Raw genomic sequence first — 22901 nt, 5'->3', positions numbered from 1 at the left:
CCTTTTTATTGTTATTGTTCTTCTTTACTTTTCCCAAAGCTGATGAGATTTTGTATACTCAAATTGCATTTTGTGTCTTCGTTGAGATGCTAACCTTAATTAAATTCCACGCTTCACCCAAGGTTTGATGTTTGACTTGAATCCTGGACCTGTCGTGAACTTCTCAGTATAATATTTTTTTGTAATTCAGCTTTACCTGGTCTAATCAACAGATTAGAGTGAAATCTGGGAAAAATAATCAGTAAGGACATTATAACCCAACCATTTTCTAGCAAGGGAATTCACACATCAATGGTTGGGTTTGAGCATTTGATTTTGAGTTAATAAAATCAAGCATGACAAAATTCTTGCAGGCTCATGACAAAGGATGTACACATTCTGAATGGTCCTGTTAATAAGTACCGTTTGTAAAGGTTGGTTCTCTCCACTGATTATAGAATCTTACAAAATATCAACATGGTGGGCGATTTTTTTTTTTTTTGGCTTTTTTGATATATATAAAATTTTCATCAGAATAGAGAGGAAAAAAGGAGTCTGAGATACAATGGAAAAGAAACGGGTGAAAAAAAAAACAAGCAAACCACAAAAAGAAAGAAAAAAAAAAAAAAATACACACCAGAAGGAGAGATACAAATCACAAATGGTATCCCAATCGAAAACAAAATCCTGGTGTGCTATTTTTTCCCAATTACAATGATTCAACTACCAAAAAAAAAAAAAAAAAATTGAATTCTGGCAACAAATATTATCCAGGAAATCCCCAAGAACTAAGAATGAAAACCTTTGACTAGATCACCAGCAAACCAGGCATTCAATCTAAAAGGAAAATAAAGTACCAATAACCATTTTAATCATCCAAATTTCAAATCAATCTACAATTGGGTATGCATCAAAACCATAGTTACAGCAGGTAATGGGGTGGTCAGTCATAAAATCGATCAAAATTACAGAACTGGTGGTCCCCGTGACTGAAGTTCTGAGGGATCAATTAGGCCTTCTAACACAACCAGCTCGTCCAAAAGTGCAAGCTTCTCGTCTTCTAGGCTCTTGACCACATCATCGACCTCTCTTAGTTCCCTACCCAATGTGAAGCTCTCTTCTTCCAACAGTAAATACTTCCGTCTCAGTGACCGGTACTCATTTTCGGATCTTGAGGAATCTGAGGTCGATATGTCTGGCTGTTGGAATGATGGGGAAGCCTTATTCTTGACGCTGCTTTTAAGAACCTTGCGTGTTTTCTTGAATGATTCAGGCAATGCTTCTTGAACCTCTCTCGGATTCTCTCCCTGTACTGGAAACATATTAGCCACTGGGCTTAGGGGGGTCTTTTTGCGTGGCTTAGGATTTGAGGATTCCTTGGACAATAACATTCTTGGATCTTGCATTCACAACAGGTTGACAACCAGCTCTGTTACACGCAAAACTGACACATGTTAGAAGATATTCCAGATGTTCCAAGTCATACAAGATGTTTCATGAAAACCTTCAGATGCTTCAGTTCCAATTCTATTAAAAAAATAAAAAATCACAATCTGACACAAGGAAAACAAGCATCAAATCCGGAAACAAAGGTGAACAATGGACATGGAACAGTATGACGTGTCAAACACAGAATCGAGGTGTTCGACGTGGCATTTGCAAGAAGCTTGAAAGTTTGACACATATGTACACATGTATTTATTTTTATTTTTTTGGATATGAAAAGGTGTCCCCACCTCCGTTGGAAGATATAGCGAACAAAACAGAGACAAGAAACAATTTTCATGGAAAAATAGTTCAACACAGCTTAATGTTCAAAACAAAAAAAGACTAAATTAAATACCCTAAACCCAAAAGTTGTTGCAAAGAACTTGTGTAATGTGTTGTTTGTAAAACATAATTTATCGTGTTCTATAAACCTCATAAAAGCTATCGAAGGGACTCCAAATTCTAATAAAGAACATCATCTGGGTACATGAAAAGTGTATCATCATCTATCTCAACAAGCATCAGTTTTTTTTTTATAAGTGTAATATATTGAAAAAGAAAGAGAACAAAGTACAATGAGGCCGAGGAAGCCTCTGAAAGAGCAACAAAACAAAAGAGAGTTAAAGTATCAATGATTATATAAAGAGTTCCATCTAAAAACAAAATCATCAAAAGTGATCCTCGTGAACTCTATATTTTGTTTCGACCAGAGATACAACAAGCCCAAGATCTCCAAGAAGCTTCCGTGAGAGCTTCTCATCTTACTATTGAAAATCCTGTTATTTCTCTCGCTCCACACCCCCCAAGCAATAGCACCCCCAAGCAATAGCTGAGGGAAGAATCTCAACAAGCATCAGTTACCAGCCTCAATCTGAATTTAACTCAAAATTTTAAAATTTAGGGGCATACCAAGAGTATTGTCCAAATTATGTCAGTTTCGGTGAAATTGGTTTTGTTGATTCATGTAAATTCATAGTGAGTAGGCCAAGTTAGTCTTGAGATAAAAACAAATTTTGTGTTAATAAGCTGAAACTGAATCCTAAATGGTGTCTCCATGCCCTCTTACCCATAACAAGAATGAGAACCCTATTAAATACACATGGTCTGTGCTCCTTAAAGAAGTATTACCAAATGCGATCATTCTACTAGTCAATGCATCGCTAATGCAGAAGACCATCCAATTGATGCCAGCACCGCACCTATCACATACTGGTTGAATCGTTTCAAGAGTTAAAAATTTATTTTCGATGTCAGAGAGGTAGGATTTCAAAAGTGATTAGTGTTTACTTGGATGGATGGATATACAACAAGACGGTACGGTCAAAATGTTCAAAATCACAAGAATCAAAAATCTTTTTATACAGACTAATTAATATCCCTTTTATACAGAGCACGAATCTAGGGTTTAATTTTATAATTATGTAATCGATTCTATTTCGACTAAAAGCTGAAATTTACACTCAGATACGAGACATGATTCAAGTTATTGAAGAAACGAAACTTAAAAAACCTAAAATCAAACAAAATCTAGTCTAGTATTGAAAGCGAGAGATTAGATTACCTGATCGATCGTATTGATTGTTAGGGTTTTCAGAAGGGGCGACTGCAGAGACGACCGGGACCTTTTGGGTCTAGTTGATCTCTTCTTTCCTTTTAACTTCACCAAACACGTGGATGTTCTCCTAATTTAGCTCTGAATCAAACTTGGAAAGAAGTTCAATAAACATAATACAGAATTTTGACACTGTACAACTACGTGGCACGTTTAGTTTACAGATTAATTTTATTGGGATGCGTGTAATGTAGAAAACGGATTGGTTGAGAGTAAATGTATTTTAAAATCAAACCAAAATATGCCACGTAGACATGTTCCTACTCTATAGGAATTAGGAACGGTACTCTTGAGGTCCTGATTCGGCTTCTTATTACGGCTAATTTTTGAGCGTGATCAGATCTTATTAAAAAAAAAAATGAGTCATATTGGAGTGACTTCAAGATTGGATTTCATATTGCACACAATTACATGAAAGTGGATAGGAATTCACTTATATCATGAGAAAAGCATCTATGGTTCCCATAAATTTTTACTTGGTGGTTTGCGATGTAAGATCCAATCTTGAGGTCACTTGGGTAAGGATGTTTTTTTAAATACACCCCTGAAGTTAGGGTTGCATCACTACAACAATTTAAAATATAAATGCCCTTTGAAGTTGGGTTGGCATCGACGTTGACTCCAACAATTTTGTCTTACTAATCTCTTTAATTTGTGTTCAAACATTGAGATCTTAATGGTTGCAAAGGTTCTAAAAGGTTGACGATTTGATGAAAGGTTGATTTCAATGATTTAAAGTAGACAAGAGCATGTCAAACTTCTCTCTAGAACCAACCCCCCCTACACACACACAAATTTACTAGGAGAGATATCTAAGTGGAGTTGTATGGAACCATGGAGGGTGTTGAAGATGGGTTCAAGAAAGAAACCCTAGTTTATGTCACTTGGTAAGATTTCATTGGTCCTAACTTTTAAGGAGGTTTATTATTGGTAAATTATTACTCCATGTGGTGGGTTAAACATTAAAAGACTTTGATTGGGATATTCTCATAATACCTCTTAATGAGATTGCAAAGTAAGAAAAGAATTATCCAAAACCAATGAAAATATCTTGAAATGGGATTTAATGGATGTCTTTTCCCTCCAAATGTAAAATACATCAATATACATGTACTTGATCTTTTTGTCACATCTTACACGCTAAGATGACTTGTTTTTAAAAAAAAAATCATTTACCCCTTACTTTTTAAGACATTAATATAAAGACCAAGATCATTTTTCCACATGACTCTCTACCATTAATGCTTTTAAAATCACATTTACGAAACACATTTTTTTCACTACCACCAAAATCTAACTGTATGGATTTGCTCAAATGGCCTAGTTCTAGAGACTAAGGACAAATCTCCTTCAACAAAATGGGAAATTAAAAGATATTCCATACAAATCTCATCTCATTTTCAAATATTTTGTAGTTTGACCGTTTAAAAGTAACCTCAAAAACTATATAAAAAGGAGTCTCTTTTGGTTGAGACTCATTTGATTGGTGTCAAAGCTCTCCACAAATATATTTTCTTCTTGTCTCAAACCTATGACAACTTTTTTAAGACTCCACCCTGAAAGAAGAAAAAGAACAAATAAGCCCAAGCCTCCCAGGTGGCTTAGGATAGATTTATTTTAAGTGCATTGGATTCCCTATCTCTGTTCATCAGTCTTACTCTATTTGCCTTTCTTATTTAGAAAATCCTTTAAGATGTAATGGAAATCCTCATTCACCGTTGATGGGGAATCATAAGACTTCAGCATGAAATGTGCAAGATGGTTTTGATTGAAAGGTGAGAGTTGAAGCCTTATGACTCAATGACAAGATGTCAAGTCTTGGATGCCCATGGCTCCTTCGGGAATGACACTTTCTTATTCCCTTGTTAAGTCTTTGAGTTTGAGCGTAATTGTAACTATTCCTCTACTAGAGAATGTTGAATGCTTCTGTTTTTCAAGAAATTAGCTCAGAAGTATAATTCATCATCTTGTGGAAATTTCAATGAAGAAAAGGAATAAAAATTGTTTACAAACCCTAGAAATCGCCATTTTTCAGCATTGTATCTTGTGTCGGGAAGAGAGGATTGAGGTTTTGATTATTCAATTGTATAAATTACTTCTATATCGGTTCTAGTGCTTCGTTGTCAAAAGTCAAAATTATGAATCCATACACAGAATGCACATGTATATGTCCACTTATAGATATTGCTTTAATCCTTCTTTCTTTGGCTTGCCTCTTTGAGTAGAATCCTCACCTTGGATAATTTGATCTACCGAGGGTGGATTACTCCAAATTTTTTGCTTTCTTTGCTCTAGGGATGGGGAGTCTATTAATCACATACTTATTCATTGTCCTTTTACTCAAGGTATTTGGATGTTTTTCTTATCCCGTTTTCAGGTGGATTGGGTATTTCCTTCATCTTTTTGGGTGCTTCTGGAGGGTTGGAGTTTAAATATCTTCGATTCTAGAAAGAGGCTTCTTTGGGCTATCCTTCCGTTCTCAATTGCTAGGGGTCTTTGGAGAGAACGCAACAACAGGATATTTCTTAGCAAGGAGAGCTCGTCTCATATGGTGATATTAGAGATCTTGGGTTTGCTATTCCTTTGGTCAAAGTTGAGTAAAAACTTTGAGGGAACGTATTTCCAAGACTTTGTTTTTAATTGGGATAACATTTGCGACGTGTAGTCCCTTGTGGGCTTGTATTTCTGTTTTCTTTCTCCTTCTTTTGTAGTTTTGCTTTTCTTGGTGTTTGGGGGCTATCTCAGCCTCCTTTTATCTTTTAATTTATAAAATTTATATTTATAAAAAAAAAAAATACTTGTATGTATGAGTTTGGTAATTTTTTGTGAACAATTTTTTTTTTTTTTCCTTCATGAAAATTCTCTCAAGAGAATCAAATTATACATTTTTGTGCTAATTTTTTGAAGAACAATGGCAATTGAAATTCTCTAGTGGAGGACCAGTTGCAGCTCAAACTCAAAATTTATGAGTATCTCTCTATGAAGAAGATTAAAGGGAAGAGTTTTGATTGGGAGGAAATCATCGATTACAACAGGGAGGGCTGATCGGGCAATCATTTCCTTTGTCTGGATTGTAGAGGCATTCAAGTGAGAAAATTTGGGGAGAGCACGTTGTTGGGGGATTATTATATTCCAACACTATCGATGGTTCCAAGTGATTTGGAAGTGTACGGTCAATTGCAAGAAGATAGGTTTGAGGGTGAATACAAGAATATCCCAAAGAGAAAAGGCACATAATTGAACCTCTACAAATATCACCATTTTTCTTCAATAGATACCAATGTAATCGGTGATCGAGTTGTTTAACTCCCTTTCAATAATAAAGTTTATCCAGCCTCATATGAAAATACCATATGACATTTGGGTGAATTAAATATAGGGTTTAGGTGAATTAGATATATTGTCTGATGCTTGAAAGGTTCCATGTGATTGGCAGTTGACCGCATCCATGGGGTTCAAAGATGCCCTTTTAGAGGCTGATTTTCCAAATAGATGATCAATGCACCTTGCTTATTGTGTTGTGACCATTCAGCTGGAATTGGATGATCTCCAGTCTCAGGAGGAGCTTCCAAGAATTACATCCTATACACGTTCACACTAAGAATTGCACACACTTTTTATACCCTTGCGATAAATACTTACTTTGAGTAGGTAAGTTGGACTTGAGCCCATGATCTCTAAGTTCTATTTGCCATATATGTCAATCAAATGACCTATTTTTTTTTTTAATAAATAAACTACATGGTTAATGAAACCAAATACCAAGGTTGCATTTGACACAACATTGGGCCTGGTTCAAGCTCTCCTTTCATCAAAAGCAATTTATAGAGTGAAACATATTTGATGGGTACAATAAATCAGTTGAATGAGAAAAAAATTATGGGATTTTAAGATGAAAATGTTTGCATATATTGATTAGTCATGAAAATATTTCCCAAACAATTTCTTTTCTCTTACCTTGAGAATGCATCCAAAACGTAAACTCTCTTCTCTCTCTCTCTCTCTCGAATCCCACTCATTCTTTTCTTTTGCTAACTCGTAATACGTTGGTAGGCTAAGAGAATGAAGGAACATAACATTACTCATGGGCCTGGACCAACCAACCCCACGAAACACAACGTTAATACAAACTTTATCTACTTATGACTACAAAGCCCAAGCCAATAATATCTCCTTGAGTAAAGGATGTAGAAATATCCGAACATCAAAGCGAGAGTTACAATATGACACTTGTGTGATGGAACATTAAGATTGGTACCTCTTTGATCCCTGAAACTCAATGTTGGTTGGACACCTACTAAAAATCCCTGAACTAGACAATAAATAATCTATTTGAGGAAAATTGAATGTAAAATTTTATGGGATTTCCTTTAAAAGATTTATTTGATTGTACATGGAAAATTGGTAGAAAAATGAATTCTCTTACATATTTACTAAGTAAAATATTATACATAGTTGAATGACTCAGTTGAGTTTCTCACCAGACTAGATGATTTGCCGAGTTGACTCTAGTAGTTGGTTCCATCAATTTTCATATAGAATGATCTTGAAATCCCATTGAGTCAGTCAACTTGATCGAGTTTGAAGTTGAGTCGATCAACTTGACACAAATAGTTTTAAAATTATGCTTTCAATTGGCTCTCCTTTTGATTATCTTTATAGATGCAATGAAACTTACAATTCATTTTCTCATACTATCAGGATTTATATTCCCTTGAAAACAATTCCCTGAAACCAAACTGACCCTCAAATTTTAAAATCTTTTCTTCTTATATAGCTCTCACAGTTTATATGTTATTTAATCCTTTGGCCACAAACAATTTTTGTTTGACAAAAACACTTGAATGACGAATTTGGGAGATTGACCCGACATTTGAAAAGGGACCAGGCCAGACGCAAATATATAATATATAAAATAATAATAAAAAAAATGTGTAAACATATAGAATGGTGGGGTAAGCGTAATTAAAATAATGTTTAATAGTACACCAAATACATGCATACGACATGACTGAATGATGTGAATGCATGTTTAGAGGGACGGTTCAAAGCACATGTTCATCTTCAACCAAGGGAAGGAGACATCACACTAGAATCCAATTTCAATATGTAATTATATATCTCAGGGTGTTCCTTGTCTAGTACTACTATTTATTTATTTTTAATTGCTCTCTAACTATCAAAAAAAAAAGTACAATAATATAATATCATATTTTGATTATTTTGCAAGTCTTGTATTAAAAGAGGTACTTCATATGCATGTGAAATTGTAAAGCCCCTGAATTAAAGAATGTATTTTCAACGGTCACTAATCAATTTGATTTATTTTTACTGTAAGGAAATAAAAGTCTTCATGTGCCAATTGGTATGGGGGCTAACATGCAATTTAGGTATTACTAATCTAATACACTTTGACTAATAAAAATTCTATAATTATATGGATCATTATGATTTATTATTGTAACCAATATCTTCTTAATGTATATATTAATTTGCACATTGAAGCAAATCTATATGGTTGGGACAAGGAGATTGAAGTGGCCCCTAAATTCCATTATTTATATAGGTTAGGAAATGTAAGAATGTATTGACACTACTTAGTCCAATATAATAATAAAGTTTAGCAGCATAAACCACAGACATTTATGTTGATTTATTAGTGTCATATTATTTATATAAAGTGAATATGATCTGGCAAAAAAGAAACAATCTTAATGGGGTATGAGTTGTTGATGAGATGGTAAATTTAGTTTTAAGTTGATGACACAAGGAATCTTTAAATTTCAATCAAGTTGTTTCTAAGCAACCATCATGAATGGACTTTTTTTTAGTCGGAGGTGGCAAATTTGACCACTTTCTCTTACTCTTGGTTTTATTAAGAAATTTTCACCATTTTTACTGTTTCTCTTAAGATGTATTAAATGTGAACTCAACACAAATCCGCCAAATATGACTCTAAGAAGAGGGAACAAAACGATTCGTTTATCCCCCCCTCATTACTTTGGAGAAGAGAAGAAGACTTCTTCTTATATAGAGTAGATAATAACGTTTCTTACACGATTCTTGAGCTATACTCTACTCATCACCGCAACCAAAAAAAAGTCGGTGCCAATAATAATAATATATTTTTTTTCTTTAATTAATTTCTAGAAAGAAAAAAAACAAAAGGGTAGTTTGGTAACACAACTAACTTAGACTACGTAGTCCTTTTGACGAGTTGGAAAGCACTGAGGATGACACGATGGGCACCCTAAAAAAAAAAGAAAGAGATCGAGTGGTATACGTACTCCACGTCATCAATCTAATTGTCTACGTGGCAACAAGGTTGAACTTCGTTGCTCGAGCTTATCTACTACAGTGTGTACAGGCCACGTGTAGAACGTGTGAGCTTCAACTCCAATAACGTTGAGCGGATCCTCTGCAGCGTTTTTTTTTTCTTTTTTCCTGTTGACGGTTAAGAGATTGCCACGTCAACTTCATAAAAAAAGAAAAATACACGGTTCAAATTGGATTTAAGATCGAAGGTTCATTGACCGTCCATTTTTTTAAGTGTGGATCACATAAAAGAAAATCTTATTCTTAAATCAGATCTAAGACTTTAAAACTGAAGGACCGTTGTTTTATTTTTTCTTTTAATGTGGTATTTTCTCCAGTGTAAATAAAGTGCTACAGATGAGAAAACTACATAAACAAGTTGATACAGAGAATCTGCTCCATACGGGTTGAGATTTCTAGAGAGATGATGCGACGCGTAAAAATTTGACCAACCAAACGGTCTGGCTTTTATAATCATTGGAATCTCGAGGTCCTTATCTCCGTACGTTCCGATAAGACCCGCAGGCAACAGCTGACATGCACGTTTAAAGTAGACCAATAATTAATTGCCACGTTTCATTGATAGCTGGATAATTCTTTCTGTGAAGGAGCAAACGGCTGAAATTCCCCTAAAGATACCCAACTCTACTGAATCTCTGAAGAGCATCCCTAGGAAATGTGTTTTCCTCTTATCCTAGTCATGGTAAACAGTCACGATTTAGATGACCGTAATTACTTTGATGATCACTATTTTAAAGGAAAAATTACTTAAAAGACCCTTGCGGAAGGAATTTTTTTATATAATCCCTAAATTTTGGATGGTCTCTTAATAATCTATTTAGTGAATTTTTCTTTTTTTAATGGTATTTGGACCTCATCTTTCACATTTCTCACAATTGAAGGTCCTAACAGTTCAAATTCATCCTTTTAATCTTAAAAAATTGAATTTTTAACATTTCAATCGAATTTTAGAAACTCCATTATGTTGGAAAGGATTTAAAAAAGGAAGAAGATGTTATTTTCAAATATTTTAAAGTTGTATGTCAAAAATTAGTCACTTTTTTTTTTTTTTCGTTTTTGAATGAAAATCGATCGAGATTAGTTCTTTTGGATTGAAATCAAGTAAACAAGTCGTTATTTCAAGTTTTTAATCGATCTTTCCATGTGTCCTAACAAAGTAAGTGGTACTTGAAGCGAGTCAGTCCTGCCCAATAGAAGGGTAGACCAAGTTAGTAATGTTTGGTCTAATTTATGGGGTAGGACAGCTTAAGGAGAAATCTGGTTTACTTAGCATGTCATACCTAATTTGAATATCTGCGTGATTTTGGATCGCGCATGTCAAATCCGAAGATCTTTAAAGAGATTTCTCAAGAATTCTTGACTCAATCTCAGAGATCCTAATTTTGTTTTGGATTTTTGTAATCAGGAGATTCACCATGATCATATCTTAATTAGGGGAGAAACTTTGATTTGAAGGAAGGACCTATAAATATAGGAATTAACATAGGCGAGGGGATCTTTTGGACCAAAGGAGAAAGTGCTGAAACTATTGTCTTTCTAGAATACTATTTTCTTTGCAATCTAACTTGGGCGTCGAAGGATCTTGACAAGTACCACATCGATGCTTACAGGAGGGATTGAGAAGCTAGTTCGGATCAATAAGACATGGTCGATCAAGGTAAAACTCGATTTCGCATCTACAGCTGATATTAACCATTCAAGGATATCTCAATAATTTAATTTCTTGTGGGTATATCACCCCCTAATTTTTACCCCCCTTGTGTATGAGAGATGAGAAATCCATGGATCCTACTTTACTTCATTATTATTTCTCATAAGGTATTTGGTATTTTTTTTCTTTACTTGTTTCACATGGATTAGATTTTCCCTAGTACTTTCTTTTTTATGTTAGAATGATGGTCTTATAATATCTTCTCTTATATAAAAAAAATACCTATGAGTTATTCTTCACTCAACCATTGTTTTAGGTGTTTGGAAAGAGAGAAACAACAGGGTGTTCCAATGCAAGAAAAACAATTCTCATCCGATTTGTATGAAGAGTTTAGGGTTAATATTTACTTGGGCAAAGCTCAACAAGGATTTCATTGGGATTTCTTGTGAGAATTTTATGTTTAGATGGGATCATTTTTGTATCTTGTAGGATTGTTTTTCGTTGGCTCTTTTGCTTTTATTTATTTTGATGCTTTCTTATTTTGGGGCTATCTTAGTCTCCTTTGTAATTGCTTTTTTAATATTTATAAAATTTTATACTTATAAAAAAAAAGAAAGAAAGAAAGTTAATTGTTGATATCAATGATTCATGTTAGAAATGTTGATTTTGATGATTTATATTGTTGATCTCGATGGAATAAATCATCAATCTTGACAATTGTACAAGATCAATCCTGACAACTTGTATTGTTGATTTCAATGATTATATTCTTATATTGAGATCAACGACTTATAACTACTGATTTTGACGATTGTAAACTATTGATATCGATGATTGGGACAAAAGTTGATCTTAATGAAGCAAATCATCAATTTGACAACCAATTGAAAAGGGGAAGGTGAGGGGATATATTAGGAAATGAAAAAGTAATGGACTATCAAATTATCATGGAAAAGTTACAGGGTGTTTTAGAAAGAAATCTCTTTGTAAGGGTTCATAAAAAAATTTCCCCTTCTTATAATAAGTTCTTTGCCGCTCTCAAAGCTTTAAAATGGTCTAAAAACTAGAGTTTGCCTTTGAAGCGGTTAGATTGCTTAAAATATTGGGTATTTAAAAAACACCCCATGTAAAATTGGTGATATTAGGTTTACCCTTTGCAAAATGTAAGATTAGGCTTACCCCCTTGATTGTAAATCAACACTGCATTTTCTTCTTGATTTAATAGTGAAATTTTGATCTTTTTCAAAATACTTTTTAAATACTTAAATTACTAAATCAAAATTTGAAAAAGATCAAAATTTCATTGTTAAATCATCAAAAAAGAGCAACATTGACTTGTGATTAAGGGGGTACACCTAATCTTACATTTTCTAAAGGGGTGAATCTAATATCACTAATTTTAAAGGGGGATGTTTCTAAAATGCCCTAATTTTTTTGAAGGAACCCTCCTTTTACTTGGCACATGCCCTCTTTATATTTAAAAAAATTGAAGTCATGACCCTTATTTTCTTTTTGAGTTACCTCTTTAATTTTTCAAATGAATGATAAACCCCCATTGACATTGGTCTTCTCATATATACTAAAGAAAAACAACCTTAATACCATCATTACCATCATCATTGTCGTCATCATTACCACCACCATTATCATCATCATTATTAGGGTAGGAAATAACTTCCTATCCCTAGACAGTTGGAGAAGATAACTATAGTAGATATCGTTTGGACAAAATTCTTAGCAACTCAACACACTAGAAACATTGAATCTTTTGAACAACAAAATTTAAGAGAAGGTTCCGTTCCCAAACATGAAAGGCCACTAGACGTGTAAGGACATTGAAAAATAAAGTCGAATCTTCCCAATAAAGAAGGGTGAGCCTTGACGAGTTCTTTTTGAATTTAACAAATGATTCCTGATTCAAAGGGATGTGGGAGTCAATTTTATAAATACAACATCCAAAGAGGGAAAATGTAGGCAATTTTAAACATTCACACGATTACTTTATCAATTTTGTTATTGACTTGAGTGTCAAAAATTTATCTTGATAGGGTGGCTAGAACTTTCATCGAAGATCAATATTGTTCAATGGCAAGAGGAAGAGTTGAAAAACCCTCCCCACACAATCATCATCATATCCAAGAGGTTGATGACTATTCTTGGGAAGAAAAATCAAATGTTTCATAATCATTTTTTAGTAGTTGATAAGAGAAATTTGGGGTCGAGGGGCTTGTCACCAATGTAAATGTATATATGTCTCAAGAATTGATCAGGGTTCTTTCAAACATTTTAAGCTGGTTGGCTGCTTCAAAGATTTTATATTCTCGATAAAAAAATAAAAATAGAAGTAAAGAAAAGAAAAGAACTTTTTTATTATAAAATAATGGTTTGTAAAACTATGATACCTTTTCCTTTATCTTTGAAATCTTGTAAAAGTCATAAAATTCACATCGTTTCACACATCGTTAACATTGAGATGCACACATAATCGTAAATGCTTTTCAATTGTGTCTTGAAGAAAAACATCTATGATTCCATACACATTCATATTAGTAATGTGTGAAACAATGTGAAGTTTAATGTCACTTGTGCATTTTTCATCTTTGTAAACCTAGCTTTTTTCACACTAGTCCTGTAGAATCTCCCTTTGCTTTTATACTTTTATTTTTACTTTAGTAAATAAATAGGAATACTCGTGGTTAATACAAGATTGAGGTCAATCATGTGAAGGAAAAGCTTTGAAGTGGGCAGCCCACTGCAAAGTCTTGAAGGAGCCCTCTGCATTGAATTACACGTGGCATTTTTTAAAATTTTGATAGAAATGTTGGGTGAAAAATAAATTGAAAAACCCCACTTGTCTTATAACAACGACGAAGAGGGTTCCTTGAAATTTTGAAACTTCAAAATCTGACTCATCATGTGAAGGTGAAAGTGGGTTTTTGGAATTTGGATCTGGTAAAAACAATCGGACGAGTCCTGTTTGAGGACTTGTTATTTATTAATTAATAATTAAACAGAAAAGAAGAAGTAAAATGAAATAAGTGGAGAAGATTGCTCGATAGAAATTCCTTCCTTTTTACGCACTACTATATGAAATAATTGATTGAAGCCGAAGGGGTCCGATTCTTTGTTTTGGCTGGTTCGTTACCTGCGGGTCCAAGGGAAGCCAAACGTAAAAAACCCTTACTTGTGAGTAATATTTACTATTTCTGCCAAACCAACACAGACACAAGAAAAGAAATAGAATTAGTCCAGAACCTTTTAATAGAATTCGCGTAAATGCTCAAAGCAGCTGTTTTTTTTTTTTTTTTTTTTATAACTTCCCAGAGATCTTTTCTACAGCTTTTTAGATCGAGTTACGGCCGTGAAGCTCGGATCTTTAATTCACTTCAATCTAACTTCCACTGGATTTGCGCCATGAAACAGTTGAAGGTCTCCAAGTAACAGTATTCACTTTTCAGGCTGTGAACTCGACCGATTTTTGGGTTTTATGATGTTTTAGTACAGATCAAATCCTAGAAATGGCGAATTACTGCGAAGAAGATTGAATTTTCAGTCAAGAATTATTAGGATGTCTTCGATTCTTCGTTAAGTTTGAAAGTTTCATTTTTTTTTTTGGATTGAGAAGTCGGGCTTGTAGCGGAAACGATGGAGAAAAGCCCCTGAAATCGGTATAGGTATGTATATCATGAATTTGTGATTATAAATTATTTTGATTTGTTTCCGTTTATCTCGTTTAGTTTAATGGACGGTTGTGACTGTGAGAGGACTTTTTAAGTTTTGATAATTTTGGGTTTAATCTTTGAAACGTTAATTGCATTCATCATGGTCATCATATCATGTTATCCAATAACAGATATCGCTATATTGGGCAATATAAATCGTTTTTCGCCAGTTTTCTCTGATATTAACCTTGTATTTGATTAAGACCTGTTCTTTGTTTTTCGCCATTTTACTAAATCAATGTAATTTTTGGATTTCCTCTCCCCCCTTTTACAACACTGGTATTTGCACTGAAGACTTCTTTCTGCGTTTTCATTGGTCTTCTTTGTATTTACCCCAACCAAATCAGATGACTTTCTCTTCGTTTTATATTTTCTAGTCCTAAATTCATCTCTGATATATATTTTTTTTCTTTTTGTAATGGATGTGTCATAACGGATAACCGTAATCTCCTTCGATAAAATTCTTAATTTTTTAAACTTGTAATTTTCTTTTTGAACTTTTTTTGTTTTTCCTACTTTTGTTAGCTTTATGGCTTGCAGTGAATCAAGAAGGGTGTGGTGTTGGAAGAAGTTGTGAATTAGGTCTGTGTTTGGTGTGGTTTGGGGTTTGAAAGCATGGAAGAAGTGGGAGCACAAGTCGTTCATCCTTTTTTCATCCACCATGCTCTCGCTGATCGATTTTGCGATGCATCACCCACGTCCAGAAAGCGTGATTTGCCTTGGCAAAACCCTAATTTTCAGCAGCAGCAGCAACCGCCACGACCGCAGCCCCAGCAACAATTGCGTTTCCAGAACCCCAAGGTTAATTGGAATCCTAACGTTTGGGATTGGGACAATGTGAATTTCATTGCTAAACCATCAAAGGATGAGGTTCTGTATCTGGGAACAACGGCAGAGGTGGTCAAGTCTGATCAGAAAAAGAAAGGACAAGAAACCTTAAAGCCTATTGGTACAAGGAAGAACTCTGTAGCTGAAGATAGTGAAAACCTTTCATTGAATCTTGGTGGGAGCTTATATTCTATTGATGATCCTGTTTCAAGACCTAACAAACGGGTCCGTTCTCGATCTCCAGGGGGAGGCGGCTGCTACCCTATGTGCCAGGTTGATGATTGCAAAGGAGATTTATCTAATGCGAAAGACTATCATCGGAGACATAAAGTGTGCGAGTTTCACAGCAAGATCACTAAAGCAGTTGTGGGTAAGCAGATGCAGAGGTTTTGCCAGCAGTGTAGCAGGTAAGCCATTTTTGAGATAGATATATAAGCTACTCAGTTCATGTGGGATTTTCATTTTGGCTTGAAAATTTTAGGCCTTACAGTCCTTAATGTGTGGATTTTAGATTGGACTTTTGTCAGTTCTTGGTCTAATATTTTCTCTTAGCTTTTGGTTTTGAGTTTCTGGTCAGAGCTGGAATGGGTAGGACCCATATTGAAATTTCCTTTCCTTCGTGTAGGTTCCACCCCCTGTCAGAGTTTGACGAGGGCAAGAGAAGCTGTAGGCGTAGGCTTGCTGGGCACAACCGGCGAAGGAGGAAAACCCAACCAGAGGATGTTTTGTCACGCCCCTTACTCCCTGGAAACGGAGAGAACACTGGGGGTAGTGGTAAACTTGATATTGTCAATTTGTTGACCGTATTAGCTCGCATGGAAGGTAAAAAGAGTTTGCTCATCTTATTCACTTTTATGTATTCCTCATGGTATTACTTAAACATATAGGGCTTGAATTACAGGGAACAATGCTGACAGAACTACCAATGGTGCATCGTTACCTGATAAAGATCAGCTAATCCAGATTCTTAGTAAGATAAATTCGTCACCTGTCACCACTAACTCTGCTTCAAGCTTTCCTGGGCCCGTAGGTTTTGATCTGAATGTTTCACAACAAGTTTCTTCAGAGCAGCTGAACAAAATGAATGGAAGGATGTCTGCTACCTCAACCACAGACTTGCTTGCTGCTCTTTCAGCTGCACTGGCAGCATCTTCTCCTGAAACCCTTGCGATTTTGTCTCAATATAATTGCCACATCAGTGGTAATGATAAAACCAAGTTGAACTGCCCGGTCCAGTCCACTGGTTTAAATTTGCAGAATAAATTAATTCCTGGTTTCCCTACAGTTGGAGAGGGAATTTCTAATACTTTTCAGTCGCCGATAGAAGTTTCCGGTTGCCAGGTGCAAGAGGCCCAGCCAAGTTTGCCATTACAGCTGTTTAGTTGCACCTCTGGGGATGACAGTCCACCAAAACTGGGTTCTACCAGAAAGTACTTTTCCTCTGACAGCAGTAATCCCATGGAAGAGAGGTCTCCTTCATCTTCGCCTCCTGTTGAGCGAAAACTGTTCCCACTGCAGGCTGCATCAGAAATTATGAAACACGAGAGTTTGTCAATCAGTGGTGAGGATAAAGGGACTAATGAGGTCAGTATCACTCGTGGGGATTGGAGGTCACCTTTGGAACTCTTTCGAGAGCCGAATAGAATATCTGAGAATAGATTATTTCAAAATCCAACTGTCCAAGCAGGCTACACTTCCTCATCTGGGTCTGAGCATTCTCCGTCTAGTTCAAATTCTGATAGCCAGGTAATTCTCCACCACAGAACCCAATTTTCTTTTAAGATTTTTATATGTTTTTGTGTTGGATACTGTTCCTTTCTAATTTTGATATTGTTATTATGTAATTAATACAACTTTATATTTCTTTTTCGTAGGGTCGGACTGGGCGTATCATTTTCAAACTCTTTGATAAGGATCCTAGTAACCTCCCTTCGACGCTAAAGACACAGGCAAGGATAAATGGTGTTTTGGTTGAACTCTAGCTTATTAAATTATTCTGATATTTGTCTAAATCCTAACAACTTTAGTTGATAACTTTTCTTTCAGATCTTAAATTGGCTTTCTCACAGTCCATCAGAAATGGAGAGCTACATTAGGCCTGGCTGTGTGGTTTTATCAATTTATGTATCAATGCCTTCTACTGCCTGGGAGCAAGTGAGTGAAGTAATGCTTTTAGCAAAAAATGAACTTCCATACCATAGCTTTACTTCTGACTGTTGGCAGGTCGTGTTTTGGATTTCAGCTCGAACAAGACTTTCTTAGGCGTGTCAAGTTGCTAGTTCAGGATCCGAATTCAGATTTTTGGAGAAATGGAAGGTTTTTGGTTCATACAGATAGGCAACTGGCATCACATAAAGATGGTGATTTTTTATTACTTATGTACCCATGCGTTGCTTTTATTCTTTTATCTAGTCTTGTAACTTTGGAATTGCTTTGGAGTCCTATGGACTTTATAATAGGTAGGACCAAGTTTTAGTATATAGAGTGTAATTTTATGGTGATACAGGAGAGAGGGATAGTTTTTTTACTTTGCTGGTTCTATTATGCACTAGGATTGAAAGATATTAGGTGGATGTTTTCATTAGAATTAGAGCTGGATGGTTAAAGTTGAGGTGTACTTCAGGAATGCTATGTGACCAATGCATCCCAATGAAATTAAAGGAGAGTTTTATAAGGTGACAACAATGACACCTATACTTCGTGGAGTTGATTGTTGGGCAATTAAGAAACATGTTCATAGATTGATCGTGGCAGATCTGAGGATAATGTAATGAGTGAATGGAATATACTAAGAGATAAAATTACTAATGATTCATGTGAGTGAAGTCGATTGAGAAGTTTTGATATGTGGATTGAAGACCCAATTAGAAGGAACTTGGAAGGAGAGGGTTCCAAAGAGTGAGAGGTAGACCAAAAAGGATGCTGATTAAGATAGTGAGACTGAATTAGTAGAAGACATGGCTTTATATATAATTTAATGGGGGAACAAAATCCATTCAGCTGAACCAAAATCTTTGGGATATGGCTTTGATGATGATTCAGGCTTTATGTATCTCAATGTAAGTAGTCAGAAATTTGTATTCTCATAGCATTCAAAGAAAAGAGAAAGGGTCCTTACAGAATGAAATGAAGTAGGCAACTAGGACTTTTATTTTCTTCCTTTATTAAAAAAATTTGCTGATAATGCCTCCAATCAACCTTCAGGCAAGATCCGTCTTTGCAAATCTTGGAGAACGTGGAGTGCTCCAGAGCTAATATCTGTGTCACCTTTGGCGGTTGTGTGTGGGCAGGAAACTTCTCTTACGTTGAGAGGTCGAAATCTTACATTACCAGGCACTGAGTAAGTGCAATGTTTTTCTTGTATGAATTTCTGTATCAGAGTCGTTTTCTATTATTAGCTACTAAATGTTTTGGAAATTTGCAGGATTCATTGCACATATATGGGAAGATACACATCGAAGAAAGTTTTAGGATCAGCAGGCATCACTTATGATGACACTAGCTCGGAAAGTTTCTTTTTCTCTAATGGAGTTCCTCATGGCATGGGTCGCTGTTTCATAGAGGTAGCATTCATGGCCACTGACATTTTGATAAAAAAAGGGAGCCTTTAGCCTCACCCATACATTTGTTCTGAATAAATCCCATAGAAATCATATGGTGCTTTACATTGCTGCTATTTGTATGGTCAGGTAGAGAATGGTTTCAAAGGGAACAGCTTCCCTCTTATAGTTGCTGATGCTACAATCTGTCGAGAATTGAGGTTTCTTGAGTCAGAGTTGGAGGAAGACGCTAGAGTGGGTGATGAGATCTCGGAAGATCAGACTCAGGATATAGGATGGCCAAGGTCGAGGGAGGATGCTCTGCACTTTGTAAATGAACTTGGATGGTTGTTCCAAAAGAACTCCGCTTCCAGGCCTGATAGTCCCCATTTTCCCCTTCCTCGATTTAAGTTTCTCTTGACATTTTCAGTTGAAAGGGATTGGTGTGTTCTGGTTAAGACTCTCCTAGACATATTTGTGGAAAGAAATTCAGGAGAGGATGGTTTTTTATCAAGGGAATCCTTGGAGATGCTCTCAGAGATCCACCTTTTGAACAGGGCAGTGAAGAGAAAATGCAGGAACATGGTCAACTTGCTAATTCAGTATTGTCTTACCAGCAGGACTGACTCCTCCAAGTACCTTTTCTCCCCAAATTATTCTGGCCCTGTTGGTGTCACACCTCTACATTTAGCTGCTTGTATGCAAGATTCAGAAGATATGGTGGATGTCTTAACGAATGACCCTCAAGAGGTAACCAAATTGAATGAAAAAGGAACCATCTTTTATGACCTATCAATTAGATATCATGGATTAGCTCTGCCATTTATGAGGCTTTTGATTCTGTTGTGCTTTGGTCTTAAAATTGCATAGTGAACCTTAATTTTTCATACCATTTACCTTGTGACACCTGCAAAGTGGAATGGTTTTACTGATAATTCAAATCTTAATTTTTTTATTTTTGATGATTTTGTTGCATAGATTGGGTTGACCTGCTGGAATACTCTACTGGATGCAAATGGGCAGTCTCCATATGCTTATGCATCTATGAGGAACAACCACATTTATAACAGGCTGGTGGCTCGGAAGCTTGCTGACAGGAAACATTGTCAGGTTTCTATACCTGTTGGGGACGATATCTCCGTGGATCGGTTGTTTATACTAGCAGAGCATGTGGAAATGCGAAGTACCCAATCTTTGCAAGGGAAACAATCTTGTGCCAGGTGTGCAACCGTGATGACGAGACATTACAAGCGTTTGCCAGGTGCTCAAGGATTGCTTCACCGTCCTTATGTCCATTCGATGCTTGCAATTGCTGCCGTCTGTGTTTGTGTGTGCCTTTTCCTCCGTGGTTCCCCTGAAATTGGCCAAGTGGCTCCCTTCAAGTGGGAGAATTTGGGTTTTGGCACGAGCTAAGACCTGGGCAATCCAAAAGGAGAATGAGAACCCAAGCCCAGTTCAAGAAGAGTGACCCATTTACATCAGATTCTACTTGTTTCTTCATTCACTAACAAGCAAGTTGTGGGCTATTTTGAGTGGAAGCTTTATACCCACTTGTAAGGTGGGGTTTATATAGATTCCTAGCGGGTGTCCATCCTGTTTGTGGGGCTAGAAATGAAAGAGAAAATTTTGAAGATGCATTATTACAGTTGATGTGGATAGAATGGGATTTGGAAAGCGTGATGGCTATTGGAGAAGAAAAATTGTGGTGGAAAGCATAACGACCCTTAGTTGTTGTAAGTTATTACAGTTGATATTTTTTTCTTTTTCTTTTGAGTATTCATGAGGGCCACAATCTAAACTGACCTTAGATTGTCATTGTATAATCAATATACTGGTCAAGAACAGGAAAATATGTAAGGGGAATATTTATTTATTATTCAAGTTTATTTTCAATAGTAATAAAACAACAATCTTTTCTTCTTCTTGATGTTGTCTTTTTTTCCTGAGTGCTTTGCTTTTACAGTTGGTCCCCCCTCTAGTGCGGAGCCATCATCGTTGAGTGTTCTTATTACTTCTAACGGACATTCTTCAGCTTGGAGGCGCAATGCAAATTGTGTGCGTTGCGTGGTGGGACAGAGGGAGTGGAATGTCTGTTTGTTTATCAGCCGAACTTTATCTAGTTGGATGGATTGCCTGGAGATGTGTTGTACTGTTAGAGGGGGGAGGAGATACTGAAGTTGCCGCTGGGTATTATCAAAGACTTTTTTCTTCCTTTATAATAGAACTTACATTTCAAAGACTTTTTTCTTCCTTTATAATAGAACTTACATTGCCATATCTGACTTCTTATTATATAACCCATCAATTAATAAGGTCACTAATCTTCGCATGATGGTACATTTTTAAGCAGGTGCCAGCTATGATACTATACACGGGTTTGATTCCCATCAGCAATGAACTGAGTTACTGATCTCGTTAAAAAACAAGCTTACTTAGTGTGATCTCATTCTTACCCCAAAACAAGAATAAAGACATGCCAAATATCTAATCCCTATAAAATCCTAGTGAATGAATGAGTTTGAAATGACCTTGATTGCAATCTCATGTAATTATTGAAAATTTCATGAATTTTTCAATTAAAGTATTTCTCTGGATTATTGAACTATTTTGAATAATACACAAATTTTAAATTTGAAAAGAAAAAAAATACGATTTTTACGAATTTTTATAAAAGTCAGTGGAAAAAAAAAATGCTACTATAACTTGTTGATGTTGCAAAGTGTAAACTTGTAAGTTGTGACGTATGACACAAGTTGATTTTGAAATGGTCATGTTTCAAAATTTTTGGAGGAATCCATATTTTTACGTGACAAATGTCCTTTTTATCTTTAAAAAAATAATGATATGACCCTCTACATTTATTTGAGATTACATTTTAATTTTCTAAATTGATGAATTATCCATTGACTTTGTTCTTCTTTTAAAAATCAATGGAACAACCCCAATGTCCTCACTCTCACCACCATCATTATTACCATCACCAATTTCATCATTATCATCATCGTCATTATCATATGGTTGAATTTTTGATTTTTGAATTTTTGAGAGGAAACAGATAATACATGTCTGAAGCACATGCCGTATATTTTTCATTTATTGAATTTTTAGTTGAATTTTAGACTGAATTTTTCATGAATCAAATTTTTACCGTATTCTGAATTGTTAACAAGACTCAACTGCCGGAAAATGAGAGTTTGATAACATTTTTCCCCATGAGAAAATTCACACCAACCTTTCAGCTTTCTCATACTTGTAAGTTATTATTATTTTCTTAGATAATTATTTTTAAACTTTTGTGGAGCTGTAATCCACTATTAGTTTTGTCTGCTACACACATCCTCTCAAACTCAATGTGGGATCCACACTTAAAAAGCTTGAAAATAGGTAAATTACTAGTGATGGTGATTTCTCTTTATGATGCCCGTAATAATGCGTCTTATTTAACTTACAAATCGACACATTCTCCACCTTTGTTTGGTGGTTGGTTCCTTGGGTTGTGCAAGTTGCCTTTCTGTCGACTCCCACCCTTATCAAGAATTGTTGGGCTTACATGGACTGGTACAACATGGAAATCTGAATTAGGTTCCAAATGTATTTCAGCTTGATCAACATCTTTGAAAACATTTGGCCACTGGGTTTGAAGATTGTAAAAGAAGGGCTGTAGGATATCAGGATTTTATCTCTCCAGACTTTAGGATCATGATCATTCTTTATTCTTTGTTTTTTGGGCTCTATTATATGTTATC

The 22901-nt window shown here is 35.5% G+C and overlaps 1 protein-coding gene across 2 annotated transcripts; it reads left to right on the top strand.

Annotated features, from left to right (window-relative positions):
* Positions 1-14359: 14359 nt before the first annotated feature.
* On the top strand, positions 14360-21077 carry LOC147408488 (squamosa promoter-binding-like protein 14). 2 transcript variants are annotated; one of them, XM_086418713.1, is made up of 11 exons: positions 14360-14740; positions 15329-16023; positions 16242-16438; positions 16518-17362; positions 17491-17565; positions 17663-17770; positions 17859-17976; positions 18821-18956; positions 19041-19179; positions 19306-19905; positions 20134-21077. In XM_086418713.1, the coding sequence occupies exons 2-11, from the start codon at positions 15404-15406 to the stop codon at positions 20566-20568; spliced, it is 3273 nt and encodes a 1090-aa protein (XP_086274839.1). In that variant the 5' UTR covers positions 14360-14740; positions 15329-15403; the 3' UTR covers positions 20569-21077. The 2 variants fall into 2 exon arrangements, with proteins under 2 accessions (XP_086274839.1, XP_086274833.1); XM_086418707.1 differs by having other exon boundaries at positions 14361-14740; positions 15314-16023.
* Positions 21078-22901: the final 1824 nt, after the last annotated feature.

This window comes from Akebia trifoliata, chromosome 2, assembly GCF_017979445.1.
Source record: "Akebia trifoliata isolate Shusen 1 chromosome 2, ASM1797944v1, whole genome shotgun sequence".
NCBI classification, from domain to species: Eukaryota; Viridiplantae; Streptophyta; class Magnoliopsida; order Ranunculales; family Lardizabalaceae; genus Akebia; species Akebia trifoliata.
The sequence above is the reverse complement of the archived record's forward strand: the minus strand, read 5'-3'. Positions and strand labels throughout refer to the sequence as shown.

Excerpts from the sequence above, each read along its gene's own strand:
- LOC147408488 (XM_086418713.1), top strand. The coding sequence starts at position 15,404 with ATGGAAGAAGTGGGAGCACAAGTCGTTCATCCTTTTTTCATCCACCAT. Across the intron at positions 17,977-18,820 it reads ACTGGCATCACATAAAGATG|GCAAGATCCGTCTTTGCAAA; the intron begins GTGATTTTTTAT and ends ATCAACCTTCAG. Across the intron at positions 18,957-19,040 it reads CTTACATTACCAGGCACTGA|GATTCATTGCACATATATGG; the intron begins GTAAGTGCAATG and ends GGAAATTTGCAG.